This window comes from Saimiri boliviensis, chromosome 13, assembly GCF_048565385.1.
Source record: "Saimiri boliviensis isolate mSaiBol1 chromosome 13, mSaiBol1.pri, whole genome shotgun sequence".
NCBI classification, from domain to species: domain Eukaryota; kingdom Metazoa; phylum Chordata; class Mammalia; order Primates; family Cebidae; genus Saimiri; species Saimiri boliviensis.
The window spans coordinates 29,114,371-29,133,864 of record NC_133461.1 but is presented as its reverse complement, the minus strand read 5'-3'; the positions used below and the strand labels follow the sequence as shown (position 1 = coordinate 29,133,864).

Genomic DNA, 19,494 nt, shown 5'->3' with positions numbered 1-19,494 from the left:
CTGCCCCAGTCTCTAGGGCCCAGTTCCAGCAGAGAAAGGAGAGCAAGAGAACCTGCTGCCTGGCAGCCAAAGCACCTGAGCCATCTGGAAAAACAAAGCTAGCTTCACAGGACTCACTGCCACCAAGTTTAGCAAAACACATATACAGAGTTACAAAATAAGAGTTTCAAAAACATTTTAAGCCTGGGAGAATGAAAAGGAAATTGGTTGTGTTAGAGAGGCGTAATTAACAAATTTTAAATATACTTCCACAAATTTCCTATCTTGTGTCATTTTTTTGTTGTTTTGATCTCTCACAAGTCAGGCACTGCCTTCACTGTTTGGAATCCTTGGCTCTCCACTAACATGCCAGCATGAGGCCAGTGCTGACTGGAAGACTGAGCGGTATGCACAGGCGGAGCCTGCAAACGGTGGTTCCTGCTGGAGGGTTTCGGGCTGTTTCATTGGGGGACACTGAAATGTAAGTCTTTTCCCCATTTTGGTTCATTTTCTCCATAAGAATATCCACTAATCTGGCAGAAATGGGAATAGGATGGGTAAAATCCTGGTGCCAGCATTCTAGCAGCCAAGTCAAGACACCCTTCCATCTGTGGCCTTTCCACTGAGCCCTGGACTCAGTAGGCTACCCCCACACCCCTCCGCACTGCCTGAGAGTTCGCTCAGGAGTCCCTCTGGGTTCAGCCTCAGGGATAAGAGATCTCTAGTATTAAACTGGGAAGGCGGTGGCCTCCTGACTTCATGGCAAGGGACCAAACCTTGGACAGAACTGCTTCTTCCAACCAAGCCTGAATGCCTTGAGACACCTGGCACTTCCGATCCCTAAGCCTTTCCAGGGTTCTGAAGCAAGAACTGGCTTTTTTTCTGGAGTTCTCCAACCCTGAAGCCATTTAGCTTTCAACTTTCACAGATCAGTGAAGTTCATCATTAATCCATTTTCCAACTTTCAAAATGTTATTAACATTGTGTTCCCCTCTCTTCTTCAACCTAATAAATTCATGACTTTTTAAAAGTCCCTTTGCTGACATTTTATTGGAGTTCCAGGAGAAAGTAAGCATAAACATGCATGTTTAATCCACTATGCTTAAGAGCAAGTCCCACAAAATAACTTTTAAAAATAAATTTATATTGAACTGCTTGATGCCATGGAAGCGCCATTAAGCCAGGCTTGCTTGGCCTTCTCTAGTCTCTGTCTCTTTCCCACTCTTCACAATGCTGTACTCCCAGGTTATACGGTGTCTTGGGCCCACACACCTCGCTCGCCCCAGGTCTGAGCAGCTGATTGCTGCCTCCCTCCCCTCAGTGCTCACACAACTGCCCACTGGGCCACAGGTGGTAATCTCTTTTAACACAAGACTAACTCCCTCTCCAGGCTCTTCGTTCTAGCACCTCCTACTTCCCTGGCCGTTCCTTTCAGCTTTATTTCACCCAAAGTTTGTTGCTTTTATCTTCAGTCTCTCAATCTCCAAAGGCTTCTTCCCTCATTTAAAAAATAAAAAATATTTGTAAAGAAACTTTCACTGGGTGCAGTGGCTCATGCCTGTAATCCCAACACTTTGGGAAGCCAAGGCGGGTGGATCACTTGAGGTCAGGTTCAAGAACAGCCCGGCCAACATGGTGAAACCCCATCTCTACTAAAAACATAAAAATCACCTGGACGTGGTGATGTGCGCCTGTGATCCCAGCTACCTAGGAGGCTAAGGCAGGAGAATCACCTGAACCCAGGAAGTGGAGGTTGCAGTGAGCCAAGATCGTGCCACTGCACTCCAGCCTGGGCAACAGAGCAAGACTCCATCTCAAAAAAAAAAAAGAAACTATCATTGCAGCATGGTTACTCCAATGAGCCCTCCTGTATAAAACATCTAGTTCTTGGCTAAAATAACATTTTTTAGTGCATTGATGGGCTTCCAGAATGTAGAGCGAACTTCCAAGGACTCCAACCCCATAACCAAAAAGAACAACCCACAAACAAATAAATGGACTTGAATTCAGAGAAAAACACTGAGCAGCAAGCAAACTCTAAGACAGGTAACCCTGAGATGAATGCCAGTTAGAACGCAGCCCACTACTGGGAGATGAAGCCTTCAGTCAGTGGCAAGGAATGGGACCTGAACCTGAACCTGAGACTCCACATTAAGATCTGCTGAAGGAGGCTAACGTGGCTCATCAGTTGTTACAGCCCCCGGATCCCTCTGGAGGCAAATGCAAGTGTCTCCCTTATTTGGAGCCTCAAATAAGATCAAACAAGTCTAGGTATGGTGGCTCATGCCTATAATCCCAGTGCTTTCAGAGGCCAAGGCAGGAGGATTGCTTGAGGCCAAGAATTCGAGACCAGCCTGGGCAACATAGTGAGACCCCCATCTCTACCAAAAATAATATTTAAAAATTAGCCAGGCTTGGCGGTATGTGACTATAGCCCTAGCTATTCAGGAGGCTGAGGCTTCAGTGAGCTGTGACTGTGCCACTGCACTCCAGCCTGAGTGACAGAGACTCTGTCTCCAAAAAAAAAAAACATACACACAATCAATGTCATCAAATACATAAGGAAAGAAGCCATGAGAAGTGTTTGCAGAAACAAACAACAGATTTAGATCCCTAAGAACTTAAAATATTGGATTTATGAGACACAAAATGTAAAATAAATATCAGTATTACCTTGGCAAGAATAGGGTATAACACCAAGCCACAGGAAAGAAAAACTCACATTGAAGGCAAAAGGAAAATGGAAAACAATTTTGTATTACTTCATAGTTTCGCCTAGGGCTGGCTTTGTCCCCTTTGACTAATTCTCAAAGGCATGGACTAATGGAAAGAGCTATCCTCATATAATAATACAAATTCTCTCTAACAATCTGCTACCACATCATACATAGCCTATGGGAAAATGTTCAAATACAAAATCCTCACAAATTTAGATTACAAACTAAGAGCTTACTGACAGTCACATTACTCTCATAAAGACTGCTTCACTGAAAATACCAGCAATATCCATGTGATCACAGCAGTATTACAATGGATTGGAATAAAGAAAAAAATGCTGTATGCGGAATAAGCCAACATACCTAAGATGCCTCAGTTGGCTTCGCTCAATTGTTTGCAGATGGCCCTCTATTTTTGTAAACTTGACCTTCAAACAGCCTGTACCACTGTATATTATCGACCCCAGTTTTTCATATACCTAAATCAGATCTCATATATCAGCTGATAAATGGAATCTTCAGCTACTGTATGGCGATGTTCTATTTTCCCCCTTTCAGCAGTATCTGTGTTATCATTTAATTTATTGCTCTTTTATCAACTGTAAAAAGAAATTGGTAGAAAATACAAAAAGGGCGAAAGCAGAAATCTCAAACTAACAACATGGAAGACTAAGGTAAAAATAATTACATGTGCCAAAAACAGAAAGTCTTTAGTCTTAAAAGACATTCACTGGACTTAAGCTGGTGGACCAAGAGTAGGCTCAATTATAAACACAAAGAACAACACTAAAGAGCATGCATAGGGCCGGCCGTGGTGGCTCATGCCTGAACGCCTGTAATGGGAGGCTGAGGCAGGCAGATCACCTGAGGTCAGGAGTCCATGACCAGCCTAGCCAACATGGTAACATGGTGAAACCCCATCTCTACTAAAAAAAAAAAAAAAAAAAAAAAAAAAAAAAATTAGCCAAGTGTGGTGGCGGGCACCTGGAATCCCAGTTACTCAGGAGGCTGAGACAGAAGAATCACTTGAACCCAGAAGGTGGAGGTTGCAGTGAGCCAAGATCATGTGAATGAACTCCAGCCTGGGTGACAGAGCAAGAATCTGTCTCAAAAAAAAAAAAAAAAAAAAAAATCCTGTATAAAATCCTGAACTGTCAACTCTGTATAAAGGAAGTATAGGTTTCAGCTTCATTTTACCCACCTCCTATTCAAGATGCTGTTGTTCTGCTTCGTGTGCCTCTGACAATATCATGTAAAATAAAGTATAAAATATGCATATTTTATAAGACATAACACAAAACAAAGTGCTGGGTTTGCAAGTATTGAGTGAGCTATACTCCTGGGCCCTGTGAGGACAAACATTCACACCATTTTTGCTGCTAGCACTTCGCGGGAAGGCTTGCAACTTATCAAGCAGAACTATGTTTCTGGTAGTGCTGGCATCAAAAACATGACGGCCAGCATTAACAAAATTAACACACTCAAGATACAATTCTAATTAAAAACTCTAAATTTAGACATCAGTATATATTTAACAAATATAGAAGCCTAATTCTCAAAACAGTAAATTAAACATATTCATCTCTTGAATCTCAAAATCAGTGTACAAAGCACAAGCTTTGAAAATCAATGCTGAATGATCAACAATAACTGTGAAAGATGATGGTGTGGTTTGGGGTTAGTTACATTCAATTTAAATTCTACATAATTCTCACAAACATTCCATCCTAGAAAAAAGACAAAGTATATAACATTCAAAATACCAAAACTCTGCAGAATTTCTCACACACCAACTTAGTTAACTTTCTCAAAATCCTTGATTAAGTTCATACTATAATATACAGTCATATGGTAGTCAGAGAACATAATGGTCAATCCCGAAATAAGATCAAGATCAGCAAAAAATCTAGCTATATTCAGAAACAACCTAGAAGGTGTTGACTTCACTATGTTCCTTTCCTTCCCAGTGATTGAGGAAGAGATAGAAAATGTATTTTGCCTGTGAAAGTTTAGGGGGAAAAAGAAGAAATACCTGTTTTTCCAGTATCACTAATCAAATGTGAAGTCAAAGGGGCTTTTATTAATGAAATGTTTTCACGAAATGATAAATGCTCAGTCTCTAAAAATATTAGGATGGTTCAGTTTGCTTCCTATGTCTCAGCTCCCTTTTCCAAGGTAGCTTAATGAAAGGTAGCTTCAATAAAATTTGGCTGCCCAGGCTGGGCACAGTAGCTCACACCTGTAATCCAAGCACCTTGGGAGGCTGAGTCGGGCAGATCACATGAGGTCAGGAGTTGTTCCAGACCAGCCTGGCCAACATGATGAAACTCCATCTCTACCGAAAATACAAAATTAGCCACGTGTGGAGGCACATACCTTTAATCCCAGCTACTTGGGAGACTGAGGTAGGAGAATCACTTGAATCCGGGAGCGGGAGGCTGCAATGAGCTGAGATTATGCCATTGCACTCCAGCCTGCGCAACAAGAGCAAAACTCTATCTCAAAAAAAAAAAAACAACAACAACAAAAAACACAATGGCTGCCTATCTTTTTTAGAGTAGAATCTCAAAAGTTCAGCAAGAATTATTCCAGAGTAAAAAGCACAGAATCTAAGGAACGTCTGATCTACAATGAAACTGGAGAGTTGTTTCCTCTGAGAAGACAAGGTAAAAATTTTCATCCAAGGGAAATACTCATGGAGCAGCCCCTAAACACCTGGGGCTTTCACAGTTACAAAATGGGAAAGGGAAAAGAAAGACAGACAGACAGACAGACAGACACACACACACACACCCACACACACACACACACACACACACACACACACACACACCCATCCACCCCCCTATACCTAACTTGGGCTTTAAAAGAAAAAAAAAAAGAAAAACATATATATAGACATGTTGATTGTCATTTTATTCACCCTTTATAGGAACTTATTCTTTACTTACTAAATTATAACATGGTACAGTATCTGAAATTTAACTTTTTTTTAACAGCATCAAAGAGAATTTTAGTACTGATCTCCTTCCCCCCATTCCCCAAAGTTAATGAGGCAGTAATTCATACTAACTCAAAACTGGGCAAAACAGTAAGTGATTTTCCATGAAATGGTCTTCTGGAACAGAAGGGGAAATAAAAGATGACAGCAAATAAAACTGCTAAAATTGATATGGTTGCTTATTCAAGAATATCATAAAGTTATCAACATTTTTATGAAATATAGAATAGTAACTGTGATACTGTGATGGTTAATATTGAGAGTCCATTTGATTGGAGTGAAGGATGTATTGTTCCTGGGTATGCCTGTGAGGGTACTGCCAAAGGAGATTAACATTTGAGTCAGTGGGCTGGGGAAGGCAGACTCACCCTCAATCTGGGTGGGCACCATCTCATCAGCTGCCAGCATAACTAGAATAAAGCAGGCAGAAGAAGGTGGAAGGAGCAGATTTGTGAGTCTCCCAGCCTTCATCTTTCATCTCCCATGGTGGATGCTTCTTGCCCTCAAACACTGGACTCCAAGTTCTTCAGTTTTTGGACTCTTGGACTACACCAGTGGTTTGCCAGCCACAGACTGAAGGGTGCACTGCCAGCCCTACTTTTGAGGTTTTGGAACTTGGACTGGCTTCCTTGCTCCTCAGCTTGCACACAGCCTATTGTGGGACTTTACCTTGTGATCGTGTGAGCCGATACTCCTTCATAAGCTCCCCTTCATAGATGCAGCTATCCTATTAGTTCTGTCCCTCTAGAGAACCCTGACTAATACAATAACCTTCAAAAAAGGTGGAACATATGATTTCGCTCCCCTGCAACCAGCTAACTACGTCACCTGCTGGAAACTTTAGAACACTTATAAAACAAACTTAATTGTGATATTTTTAATTCCGCAATTCTCAAGGATGAAACTTGAATTTAAATACACTCAACCTGTATTTGTCCAGTATCAGTAGAGGGGAAAAAACATTTCCATATAAAAAGAAAACATAAAACATTGTTGATACTTTTCTCAAGTACAAACTAGGGTTTGCTCATCTATCTGCATATCTGGGGACAGGACACATATGTAAACTGCAGCAAATTTCATTCAGTCTACAAACTTCTGACCAAAGAAAATGAAGAGCTCATGCTTCTGCATGACTTGTACACAGCATTGCAATGAGGCAGTGGTTTCCTGCCCTGTGATATTTGCCACCTTTCAGTTTCCTCAAAACCTGCAGAACTTAGTGAGATTTAGACCTTAAAGAAAGGAACGACGATAGCCTCCTTGGACATGAACCTGCGAAATGGCTACGAAGGTGGCCAGCCACAGAAAAGATGTTAAAATGTTAGAAGACGGTAAAATCGTATTTTGAAAGTGTGGGTCAAGAAGAATGTCCTTCTCTAATTTGGAAATATACTGGATAAGAATGAAGGACAAGAATGAAGAAAAAGACTGCAGTAAAACAAAAATTTATATTCTATTTCTCCAAAACTGTTTCTTGATCTTGAAAGAGGCCATAAGGAGCCTAAAAAAGGATGAAATGACTGTCCTAATTTGCTCAATGGTAGGTGTGGAAAATTCTTCTACCATCAGGCAGAAGAGGTCTCAGAGGGAGTAGAGATAAGTATACATGGTCTGTCTGCTACTTGAGTTGAAAGTATTGTAAACTATTGTTTTTTTGTACCATGTCTTTTCTTTCGCTCAAAATGTAACATAATCCCTTAATATATTTAAATGGTACAAGATTTTTTGTCATCTAAAAATAGTTTTAAGAAATGCTAGAGTGCACAAAACATTGACTTTCCACAGAATCTCTTCTGCCTCCCATAATATTGTTTTAAAAAATTCTAGGCTAGGTGCTTTGGCTCACACCTGTAATCCCAGCACTTCGAGAGTCCAAGGAGGGTGAATTACCTAAGGTCAGGAGTTCAAGATCAGCCTGGCCAACATGATGAAACCCCATCTCTACTAAAAATACAAAAATTAGCCAGGTGTGGTGGTGTGTGCCTATAGTCCCAGCTACTCAGGAGGCTGAGACAGAAGAATTGCTTGAACCCAAGAGGCAGAGGTTGCAGTGAGCTGAGATCGTGCCACTGCACTCCAGCCTGGATGACAGAGTGAAACTCTGTCTCAAAATATATATATATATATAAAATGATTTAAGAAATATTCCACGTAGACACAGATATACTGAAAAATCAGTACACTGTGATGTTGACCTGGATGAACAGTAACTCATTTATATGTTTGTTTCCCTTTGTCAATGTTTGACTTTGACATTTAAAAACAGGTATTTAGCAACCACAGCTGAAATGACAGTGAAAAATTACTCCTAGGTATATGAAAGTGTGATCATATATACATAGGAAATCCACATAGCACACAGACCTCCAATAAAAGTATACACATCACAAAGTTCTCTCGCAATACCTGTCTCCATAAGAGATGGTAACATTTGATCTTGAATCACACATGTGATGCTGTCAGCCTGATGAGGGTAGAGATCTATTTTGAAAACAGAACTCAGAAAACCAGGGGGCAACACTACCTTGCCCTCAGAAAGGAAAGATAGCATGAAGGGTAATCTTTCCCTGTATCTTCAGAAAAAGATGACACACTTAGGCATCATAAATTGCCCTTGAAAATATTACTTCTGATAAAGTAGTTCCAAAGACACTCAGACCCAGAAGCTATTGCTGTGCCCTAGGAAAGTAACCTTTAACATAAAATCTGTAATTCTGACTAGTTGGCTCCCTTAATAATATATTGACTTGGCAATGATATTTAAAACTGATACTTTTGTTTTCTGAAAGAAATAAATATTTGTGAGTTTTATGTCACTTTTTTCTTCATCCACGTGCATAAAAGTCAAAAAAATGAAAGCCTCAACCCCACAGGCTTTCTTATTTAAAAAGAAAAAAAAAAAAAAAACTCTGAGAGTCTTGACTCATTTAAATTAATACAGAAAAAAGAAATATGACAGTGTATGTTCATTTTAAAATGAAAATTATAAGGATAACTGTAATTTTCAAAATTATACGTATTTTTATTCCTGAAATTTTATCCTTACAATGTTACACATGTTATATCCAGAACACCTTCAAACACAATACTTACTGTAATTGCCAGGAGATTTTTCTTCATAAATAAAATGAAGTTGTAATTCCTCCTCTGACATCTCACAGATGAACACTTTCAGCAAACAGCAAATAATAAACAAAGCATTGTGTGTCTGCCAAATGAAGATATGGCTAGAAAGGAAAGACCAAAATCACACAAGAATCAATATTTAACCATAAGCATCACTGGTTTATTTCTAGTTCATGATTTCTTCCTGATTTGTCAACCATTTTGTCCATCCTATTGGTAATATTAGGACAGTGTCCACATCTTTTAATGGCTCATGATTTATTACATCACACCAGTGATATCTATTCTGTTTTACTTCAAAGTTCATTCCATGTATTTTACATAATGAATCTACCTAATAAAAATCTTTACTGATGACCGTGGGAATGACTGTTCTTTGTTCTTAGTAGGTATACCACATACAGGCAATTCAAAGAGGAGAAAGCCACAAAAAAAAATTTTTTTTAATTGTTGTAATGTAAAAAGAATATATGCAAACATGTAACCAAAATGTTCAATGGGGCATTGCCAGTAGCACAGAAAAATACTTTTTATTTGTATCTGTGGCCATGAGCTCCTAAGAAAAACTTTATTGGATTCAATGTAATCTGTTTACAAGCAAGACAACACAAAATCTTTTAATCTTTTCAGAGACACATCCAAACACGGTTTTGAAAAATGCTTGAGCATATAAAAAGTTAACCTTCCACTGATAGAAAGAATATGAAGGAAATGAAGGCAACAGATGTAGAAAGAAATAAAACTCACTAAGTAATCGTTCAAACTAGATACCATTTAAACTAGATAGCACCAGTGGTAATGGGGAGGAAACTACTTTTTTTTTTTTTTTGAGGCAGAGTTTCACTCTTTTGCCCAGGCTGGAGTGTAGTGGTGCCATCTTGGCTCACTGCAACCTCTGCCTCCCGGGTTGAAGTGATTCTCCTGCCTCAGCCTCCCAAGTAGCTGGAATTACAGGGATGTGCCACCATGCTCAGCTAATTCTGTATTTTTAGTAGAGACGGGGTTTCTCCATGTTGGTCAGGCTGCTCTTGAACTCCCAACCTCAGGTGATCCGCCTGCCTCAGCCTCCCAAAGTGCTGGGATTACAGGTATAAGCCTTCGCACCCCGCCTGGAAATTACCTTCTTAATTATAATTACATCATTAATTCATCTTCTTAAAGAATGTATTTCTAAAGACTGTCTAAAAAGCTGAAATCAGATTCCAGAATCTATAATCTCACTCCAATGACTTAGGCACTAAACTAAAACCTCCATTTCCACCAATAAATGAAAACTAAAATTCACATTGTTAAATACAAAGCAAACATGGTTTAATCAGCCAGCTTACTTCTGACATTCTGCTGAAAGTTTTAGTTCTTTGGTTCTAGAAAGGAAGACCTTAATTAGTGCACCAAGATTTCCTGTTCGAGGATTGTTTTCAACTGCAAGAGAAGAAAAGGTTTTATAAAGTTATATTTGAGAACTAAAATCAAAGTGAGCTTATCATAACATTTATAAATCCAAATGTCATATTGAAATTGCTCAGTGACCAACCTTACTGCTAATTTCACATCTAATTAGAGAAATAACCAATGAGAGAAACTGCTCCTTTTAATCTTAATTCTGAACATCAAAACTGATCTGCAAAATGAAAATGATAGAAACAGTACAAGTAGCCATCTTACCTTAGAATCCAAAAATCATAAAGGAAAAAATAATATTTAATAGAAATAATCAACTTACACACATAAATCTTTCTCTAAAAAAGATTTTTAAAAACTCAAAAATTGATCATCTATGTCCCCAGTATATAGAATATAATAAACTATAAAAGTTTATTAAATCTAAAACACTGTTCAGATCACAAATCATTTGAATTAAAAATGAAGAAAACTTATCAACAAAACAATGTGTCTAGAGGGGGAGCTATCTAAGCAGAAAAAACTTTACATAATTTATTTTGAAGTTTAAACAATGAGCATTTCAGCAAGGCAGGCTAAATAGAGAAAATACTGTTATCAGAAATCAGAAGATGTTGTTTCTAGATCCAGTTCTACAATTAACTAAATATTGAACCTCAGACAAATCACTTTACTTCTCCAACCTCAGTTTTCTCATCTGTAAAAGAAACAACAGCTAACATATACTGAACAATAAAGAATAGGTGCTTTACATGCATTAACTCATTTAATCCTCACACCAACCCTCCAGGAAAAGCACTAGTATCACTTCCATTTCACAGATCCTCACCCGTAGGTTGTTACTTGCGCAAGGAAACATCCTTATCAACTGGCTAAAATCTTTGACTTTAAATTGCTAAGTTGAAGCAACCTCTATAATCAAGAAAATAGACTTAATGAAACTATAAAGTTCTATTGGGCTGCACAGCAAGTCACAGAAACACAGAAGTTAAGAATTCATCAGAAGGGAGAGACTATTTTGTAGAACGTTTCATTTGACTGATAAAAAAACAGGCTCAGAAAGGCTAAGCCCTGGGCTTAACGTCAACAATGTTAGCAGCAAATGTAGTCTTTTTACTTGACCAATGGTTTTCAAAAGGTGAGATTCCAGAGTCCTGGATAATTGTTTCTCTTCTGAAGCATATTTTTAACTAGTTTGAAAACTGAAAATGCAAACACTCAAACACACTGGCTAGTGTTGTCAGGAGAGTTCGTTTTTATGCAGATCTGGGAATTTTGCATATATTTGAACTACTTCTTTTTTTTTTTTTAATGGAGAAACAGGATCTTGCTCTGCCACCCAGGCTGAACAGCGGTGGTACAATCATAGCTTCTGCAGCCTTGAACTCCTGGGTTCAAGTGATCCTTCTGCCTCAGCCTCCCAAGTAGTTAGTACTACAGGGATGTACCATCAGACCCAGTTAATTTTATTTTTTTGTAGAGATGGGATTGCCCTGTGTTGCCCACACTGGTATATTTGAACTTCTTACAATGCATCAAGATTTGAAAAAATGTGGTTTTCCAGAATATTTTTTTTAAAATTCAGGCCCATACATATATATTTTAAAATATTATACATGGGAATAAGTACAGCATTATAGCATACCTGCACTGTGTTTAATAACTGCCAACCTCACTACCTGCTGGATGTGCATTCTTGTCACGACTTAAGAGTCAATCCAAGTAACTGCCTAACTTTCTGTGATAAAATGCCAAGACTTTGCTATTCCAAGTGTGGCTCATGGACTAGCCACAACGGCATTATCTGGGAGCCTGGTGGAAGTTCAGAATCCCAGGTCCACCATACTCCAAACTAAACTTGACAGTACTTCTCAAAGTTTAATGTACATTTAAGTCACAAAGCATTCTTATTAAAATGCAAATTGATTCTACATGTGTGAGATGTGCACCAAGATTCAGCATCTCTACCACTCCTAGGTGATGTCCACTGCTGCTGCTGCTGCTGCTGCTGGAGAATCCCACTGTGAGTAGCAAGGTGCATTTGTTGTCAGTCAGCAGAGTTTTGTCTGGCCTTCATAATCAATAGATATGTGATCAGATAGTAGATAATGTTAAGTTTCCCTTTGAAACAAAAATGTCCTATTCCTCTTTCAAGCTTTAGGGTTAGTTTAATGAAAGACCTCAGAATAAACTGTTTAAGGAAAAAAGAACAGTTAATGTTTGCAAGTGCATCTCTGTGGGACTTAATACTATCTAGTTATTGTAAATCAAAACAAAATGCTGAAACAAACTAAGCTGAGGGTGACATGACTATAATCATCACTCAGAATCCCAACTTTGAAATCTTTGTTCACTCGGTAGCCCCCTTTATTACTGAACAGCCTTTTAATTGTTTGAATGTATTAGCTATTTAAATGATTAGCTATTTAAGAAACAAAACAAAACTTCTTGTGTTTTTGGAAAGAGTAACCAGACTACTTGATTGATGTAATTAAAGTGCTGTGTAGCTTTTTCATTCATTCAGTCAGCATGTACTTACTGAGCTACTCATAGGTGCTCACACTGTCTCAGATACTAAGGAGATACCTGTAAAGAGAACTCCCTGTCTTCATGGAGCTTACCTACCAAGACAGTTAAAAAGTTTCCATTATACTCTTTTGGATAAGATGAAGACTAGGAAAATAAGTTAATAAAATTAAATACACTCACTGATTTTAAACAATACTTCACAGTAGAGTCAAGATTCCAAAATATCTCAATGGTAGAAGAAAAGAAATTTTACATGATCACAGTTCATTGGTACAAATAAAATGCCATGTTGAGCTGAAGCAGCTTTGGAAGCCAGAGTAACAACATAGGAGGGAAGGCAGAAAAGTGTAATGGGACTAGAATACAGAATCTAACAAGGTTCAAATCTCAGTTCCACCACTGACCGACTGCAGAACACTTGGCAACTTACCTAACCGCCCCCTGCCTCAGTTTTCTCATCTGTAAAATTAAGATAACAATATTGCTTAAGTAATAAAAATCTAACTTACCTGATTCTAGAGCTTGAACTTGTGGCAATCTGTTAACTAGTGATATTTGTGTAAAGAAGGGAATGTCCCCATCTCTACAAGAATTCAAGCAAAGTTTGGGTAACATTCAGATGAGGTTATTGTAAACAGGATTTCTGTTTGAGATGAGATTAAATTTGCTTCTAGTCCCTGAAACAAACTTTCCCTAAGATGTCACTAAAAGACTCATGAGCCCTAAAATCCAACAACCAATGTACAGAAAATGAGAGGACAGAGGAAGTGTGTAGTTTAGTTAAAAGCATTAACATAACCTCATTTTATTGTGCTTCGCTTTATTGTGCTTCAAAGATATTGCATTTTGTACAAATTGAAGGTTTGTGGCAACCTTGCAGTGAGCAAGTCTATCAGTGCCATTTTTCCAACAACACATGCTTACTTCATGTCTCTGCATCACATTTTGGTAATTCTTGCAAAATTTCATCATCTTTATTTACTTATTTATTTATTTATTTTGAGACAGGGTCTCATTCTGTCACCTAGGATGAGAGCATCACAGCTCACTGCAGCCTCAACCTCCCAGGCTCAAGAGATCTGCCCACTTCAGCCTCCTTTCTTTTAATTTTTTTGTATAGACAGGGTCTTGCTATGTTGCCAAGACTGGTCTCAAACTCCTGGACTCAAGCAATCCTCCTGACTTGGCCTACCAAAGTGCTGGGATTACAGGCCACCATTTCCAGCCAATTCTTGCAATTTTTCAAACATTTTATTGTTATATGTTATAGTGATCTCTAATCAGTGATCGTTTGGGTTTTTTGAGACAGAGTCTCACTCTGTTGCCCAGGATGGAGTGTAATGGCGTGATCTCGGCTCACTGTAACCTCTGCCTTCCAGGTTCAAGCAATTCTCCCACCTCAGCCTCCCGAGTAGGCACTTGATACCATGCCTGGCTAATTTTTGTATTTTTTTAGAGACGGGGTTTCACCATATTGGCCAGGCGGATCTTGAAGTCCTGACCTCAAGTGACGCACCCACCTCACCCTTCCAAAGTGCTGGGATTACAGGCATGAGCCACCATGCCTGGCCGAATCAGTGATCTTTGATGTCCTATTGCCACCAGCAAGAAGATGATGACTCATTAAAGGCTCAGATGATGCGTTAGCTTTTTTTGTTGTTGTTGTTATACAGTAGTAAAATTAAGATACGTACATTTAATACATATTATTGCACATTTGATAGATCATGGTATAATGTAAACATAACATTCATAAGCATGGGGAAACCAAAAAATTCATGCAACTCACTTTATATACTTGCTTTATCTCAGTGGTCTAGAACTGACCCACAATATCTCTGGGGTATACCCGTACCAATGTTGACTCCTTTGTTGAAACAAATGTACCATACTAAAGTAAAATGTTAAAATAGGGGAAATGAGTAAAGAGTATACACAGGAATGCTCTATGCTAGCTTTGAAACGTTTCCATAAATCTATAGCTATTCTAAAATTAAGAGCTTGTTTTAAAAATCTCAGTAGATAGGTTTAATAGCAAATGGGACATACCAAAAGAAAAGATTAGCAAAGTGGCTCACACTTGTAATCCCAGTACTTTGTGGGGGCCAAGGTGGGAGGATCACTTGAGCCCAGAAGTTCAAGACCAGCCTAGACAACATGGCAAGTCCCCACCTCTGCAAAAAACTTAAAAATTATCCAGGCATGTGACATATGCCTAGAGTCCCAGCACTCAGGAGGCTCAAGTGGTAGAATCTCTTGAGCCCAGGAAGTTGAGGTTGCAGTGAGCAATGATAGTGCCACTGCACGCTAGAAAAAAAAAAAAAGAGAGGAAAAGATTAGAAACTAAAGATGAATTAACAGAAAATATCTCATTGAAGGTAAGAGAGAAAAAGAATGAAAACTACAAAAGAAAAAAAAAGCCTTACCAGTATATGGGACACAATGGAAACAAAAACATTAAACAGAAGGTGTAACAAACAAGAATCCCAGAAGGAGAGGAGAGACAGAATAGAACAAAAATTATATATATAAACAGATAACGGCTAAAAATTTTCCAATACTTACAAAAGACACCAATCCACAGATTTAAGGACCTTTACAGGGTAGGCGCGGTGGTTCATGCCTGTAATCCCAGCACTTTGGGAGGCTGAGGCAGGCAGATCATGAGGGCAGGAGATTAAGACCATCCTGGCCAAGATGGTGAAACTCTGTCTCTACCAAAATACAAAAAATTAGCCAGGCATGGTGGCATGCGCCTGTAGTCCCAGCTACTCAGGAGCCTGGGGCAGGGGGAATCGCTTGAACCCAGGAGACAGAGGCTGCAGTGAGCTGAGATCGTACCACTGCACTCTAGCCTGGCAACAGAGCAAGATTTCATCTCAAAAAAAAAACAAAAACAAAAAAACAAAAAAAAATCTACAAACCTCAGGAAACAAAGAAACAAAGAAAACCTCTCCTGAGCACATCATTCTAAAGCTACTGAAAATCAAAAGATAAAAAGGAAAACTTAAAAGCAGCCAGAAGTTTAAGATTCCATTATTTTCAAAGAAGCAACAATAAGGTTGACAGCTTTCTTCACAACAAAAATAAGAAAAGCTAGAAAACAGCAAAAGGACACCTTTAAAGTATGGAAAAGAAATTAACGTCTACTTAAAATTCTATATCCAGCAAGCATACACTTCAAAAGTGAAGAAAAAAATAGAACATTTTCAGACAAAAAAAAAAAAGGAAAGAGAGAGAAAATTGTTGCCAGCAAACTAGCACTTTAAAAAAAGTATTATTTTTTCAAAGAGGAAACTAAGCATACTCAGCCCTTAAAGTTGACAAGCACTTATACTTATTGATGTGAAAAGAGGCTCCTGACATGTGGCTGAGTGGAAACAACATATAAATAATACCATTTACATAAAATTCTCACAAAAGATTAGCAGTGATTACATATGTACTGTTTAATATGAGATGATTTTTACTTTAGCCATACCATCATATTACAGGAATTTTGGACAATAAATGTGTATCTCTTTTTGCTGTTCCTGAAAGTATTTTTAAACACGTAACACATTCCTGATACAAAATCAAGTGAAAAACACAGATTAAAATAAGTGTGTGTGCATGTGTATGTGTGTGTTGGATGATATATATAAATTTATATCCATTGAATGAGTAGTGGAAGAAAAAATACAAAAATATTAACAATGGCTATGTCAGGGTTTCCAAATTATGAGCAATTACTACCATGCTTACATTTTAGTATGCTTTTCACATTATACATAATGAGTAAACATTACTTGCTTTTTTCCGTCCCTAGATTTGGAGTCTTGCTCTGTTGTCCAGACTGGAGTGTAGTGGCGCCATCATGGATCCCTGCAGCCTCAAATTCCTGGGCTCAATCAATCCTCCTGCCTCAGTATCCCTAGCAGCTGAGACTACAGAAGGTAACATCATGCCTGGCTAAGTTTTTCATTTTTTGTGTGTAGAAATGGGTCTTATTATGTTGCCCAAGCTGGTCTTGAACTCTGACCTCAACCAACCCTCCTGCTTCAGCCTCCTAAGTTACCAGGATTATAAGCATGAGCCACCACTCCCAGCTAATTTCAGTTTTCTTAATGTAATTTTGTTTTTTCATTGTTTTCTTTATTTTGTTATATTTTTCTATTTTTATCTTTTAATTTTTTAATTTCTATAAAAACCCAAAGTCACTTTAAAAGCCATTATCACAGTAACTACACTAATAACATTGTTACATAAAACTCCTTAATTTTCAGCACTGAACTGCCACGTGGCTTTTGAAAGCCAGCTCTAATTAGCAAAAAATTTCCTAAGCTATGGTTGCAAGGCAAGGCAACTACTACAATAACACTTTCATTATTATCAACATAGTTTGTTTTTAAAAACAAAAATATCTGGGCCCGGGCACAGTGGCTCATGCCTGTAATATCCCAATAGTTTGGGAGTCCAAGGCAGGAGGAGGATGGCATGAGGCCAGTAGACTGAGACTAGCCTCGGCAACATAGGAGACCCCCATCTCTACAAAAAAAGAACATAAAATCACCAGGCAGGTGTGGTGCCATACACCTGTAGCCCCAGCTTCTCAGGAGGCTGAGGTGGAAGGATCACTAAAGCCCAGGAGATCAAGGCTGCAGTGAGCCATGATGGCTCCAGTGCACTCTAGCCTGGGCAACAAAGCAAGACTCTATCTCTTTTAAAAAAAAAAAAAAAATCAAAAACTGTTTTTAGCAAAATAGCATATATGGTAATTATCTATATAGCTCGATTTTATTTATTTATTTATTTTTGAGACGAGTCTTGCTCTATTGCCCAGGCTGGAGTGCAGTGGTGCGATCTTGGCTCACTGCAACCTCTGCCTCCTGAGTTCAAGCAATTTCTCTGCCTCAGCCTCCAGAGCATCTGGGATTACAGGCACCTACCACCGTGCCCGGCTAATTTTTGTATTTTTAGTAGAGACGGGGTTTCACCATCTTGGCCAGGCTGGTCTTGAACTCCTGACCTTGTGATCCACCCGCCTCAGCCTCCCAAAGTGGTGGGATTCCAGGCGTGAGCCACCACATCCAGCTTGATTTTAAAACAGAATATTGTTCTCACTTTACACTCCCGTACACTAGGTATTTTATAGATACATTATCTTTCATTTTCAAAGCACCAACACAATCTAAGTATAACTGCCTGTATTTAAAAAATATATACAATTTCCTTCCAATTGCTACTGACTTGAAAGTTAAACATTTGAGAAACAAGGCCTGAAAAAGGTAATAGTTGTTGACACAAATGATTTGAAATGACTACATGCCACACATTGTACTGAATATTTCATATTACCTAGTTTAAGAACCCTGTAAATAGTTGTTCTTGTCATCAATTTACATGAGGAAATTAAGGTTCAGCTAATAAGTAGCACAACTAAAATTAAAATCATAAAATGATTCTGGATTCCATGCTCTTTACCATAATACTAAGTTGTTATAGAAGCTTCCTAATATATATTCCTAATATATTTTAATAAGTAACAATTATTCTGGTGATAATTATTACTTATTAGTAATAACAATAATAGCAATTGGTAAATCAGAACACGAATGGTCCTGTATTAGCTACATGAATTGTCCAGGCAACTACAAAACTAACTTAATATTTTTTTTTTTTTCAGTATTTCAAAATTCACAAAAAGAGCAAGCTGAGTGTCTATGGCTTAGCAGAGTCCATTACCACTACTGCAGATATAGCCAAGCATGTGTTATATTCCTATTGACTGAAGGGTACCTTCTAGCAGCATCTGTGAATGCCACAAATAGAAAAAAATATTACTATTGCTATCAAAGAAGAAGAATTACTTCATTAATTCAATTCACATTATACTATCAAAATCTAAAACAAAATTTGAAAACAATGCCCCTACTCACATACACAAACACGTTTTTCCCACTTACCTAGTGACCTGCAGACTGAAATGGTTGCTTCCTCCAAGAGTTTCAATTCAGTACTGGAGAGACAGAAGAATAAAGGTAATTAATGAACACAATACTAAATACATACACACTAATCGGGTTGAAGAAATACATAAAAATAATAAAAAATAATTTAGAAGAAAAATATGATACACAGTAATAAATAAGACCAGCAAAAAAAAAAAAAAAAAAAAAAAAAAAAAGGTTAGGCTTCAATTTTCAATTTAATTAGGAAATTTACTATAATTCTAAGTAAGAGATTCCTAAAGAGAAGAGTTTGAGGCATCCTGCCTTTCAGGCATTGAGGCAGGAGGGAGACTTAGAAAAATTCAATAAATGCACTCCGAAGTAGAGAGCACAAGGCAGGGGCCCTGTGTGCCCGATTCTAAAAGCAGTACTAATTATAGTTTAGAAAGATGCAATTATCTTTAGGAAATACATGCAGTGTCATGATTTCTGCAATACTTTTGAAGAGTTCTACCAAAAAAAAAAAAAAAAAAAAAAAAAAAAAAGGAAAACGAAGAAATAAGGCAAGAAAAGAGATAATACATGTACGTTTCAATGGTTTGTAAATATATAGAAAAAGACAAAGACAGATACAGACATACAGAAACAGATACAAACACAGACTCAAACTAACACTGAGAAAAGAGGGACAAACAGAGACAGAAATAAAGCTTAGAAGAAAATACGTTTCTTGGGATTGGATTTGACAACAATTTCTTGGATATGACACCAAAAAACACAGGTATCAAAAGAAAAAAACAGACATGCT

General features: G+C 38.0%; 1 protein-coding gene across 4 annotated transcripts in view; it reads right to left on the bottom strand.

The window, feature by feature from the left end:
• The window catches only part of DYM (dymeclin), a 439,715-nt gene that overhangs the window by 351,775 nt on the left and 68,446 nt on the right, over window positions 1-19,494 (bottom strand). For all 4 annotated transcript variants that reach the window (XM_010336841.3, XM_074383488.1, XM_010336842.3 and 1 more), the window contains exons 3-5: window positions 18,702-18,754; window positions 10,155-10,248; window positions 8,794-8,927 (exon numbers count right to left, since the gene is read on the bottom strand). In XM_010336841.3, the coding sequence (XP_010335143.2) occupies window positions 8,794-8,927; window positions 10,155-10,248; window positions 18,702-18,754 (281 nt within the window). The remainder of the gene's footprint in view (window positions 1-8,793; window positions 8,928-10,154; window positions 10,249-18,701; window positions 18,755-19,494) is intronic.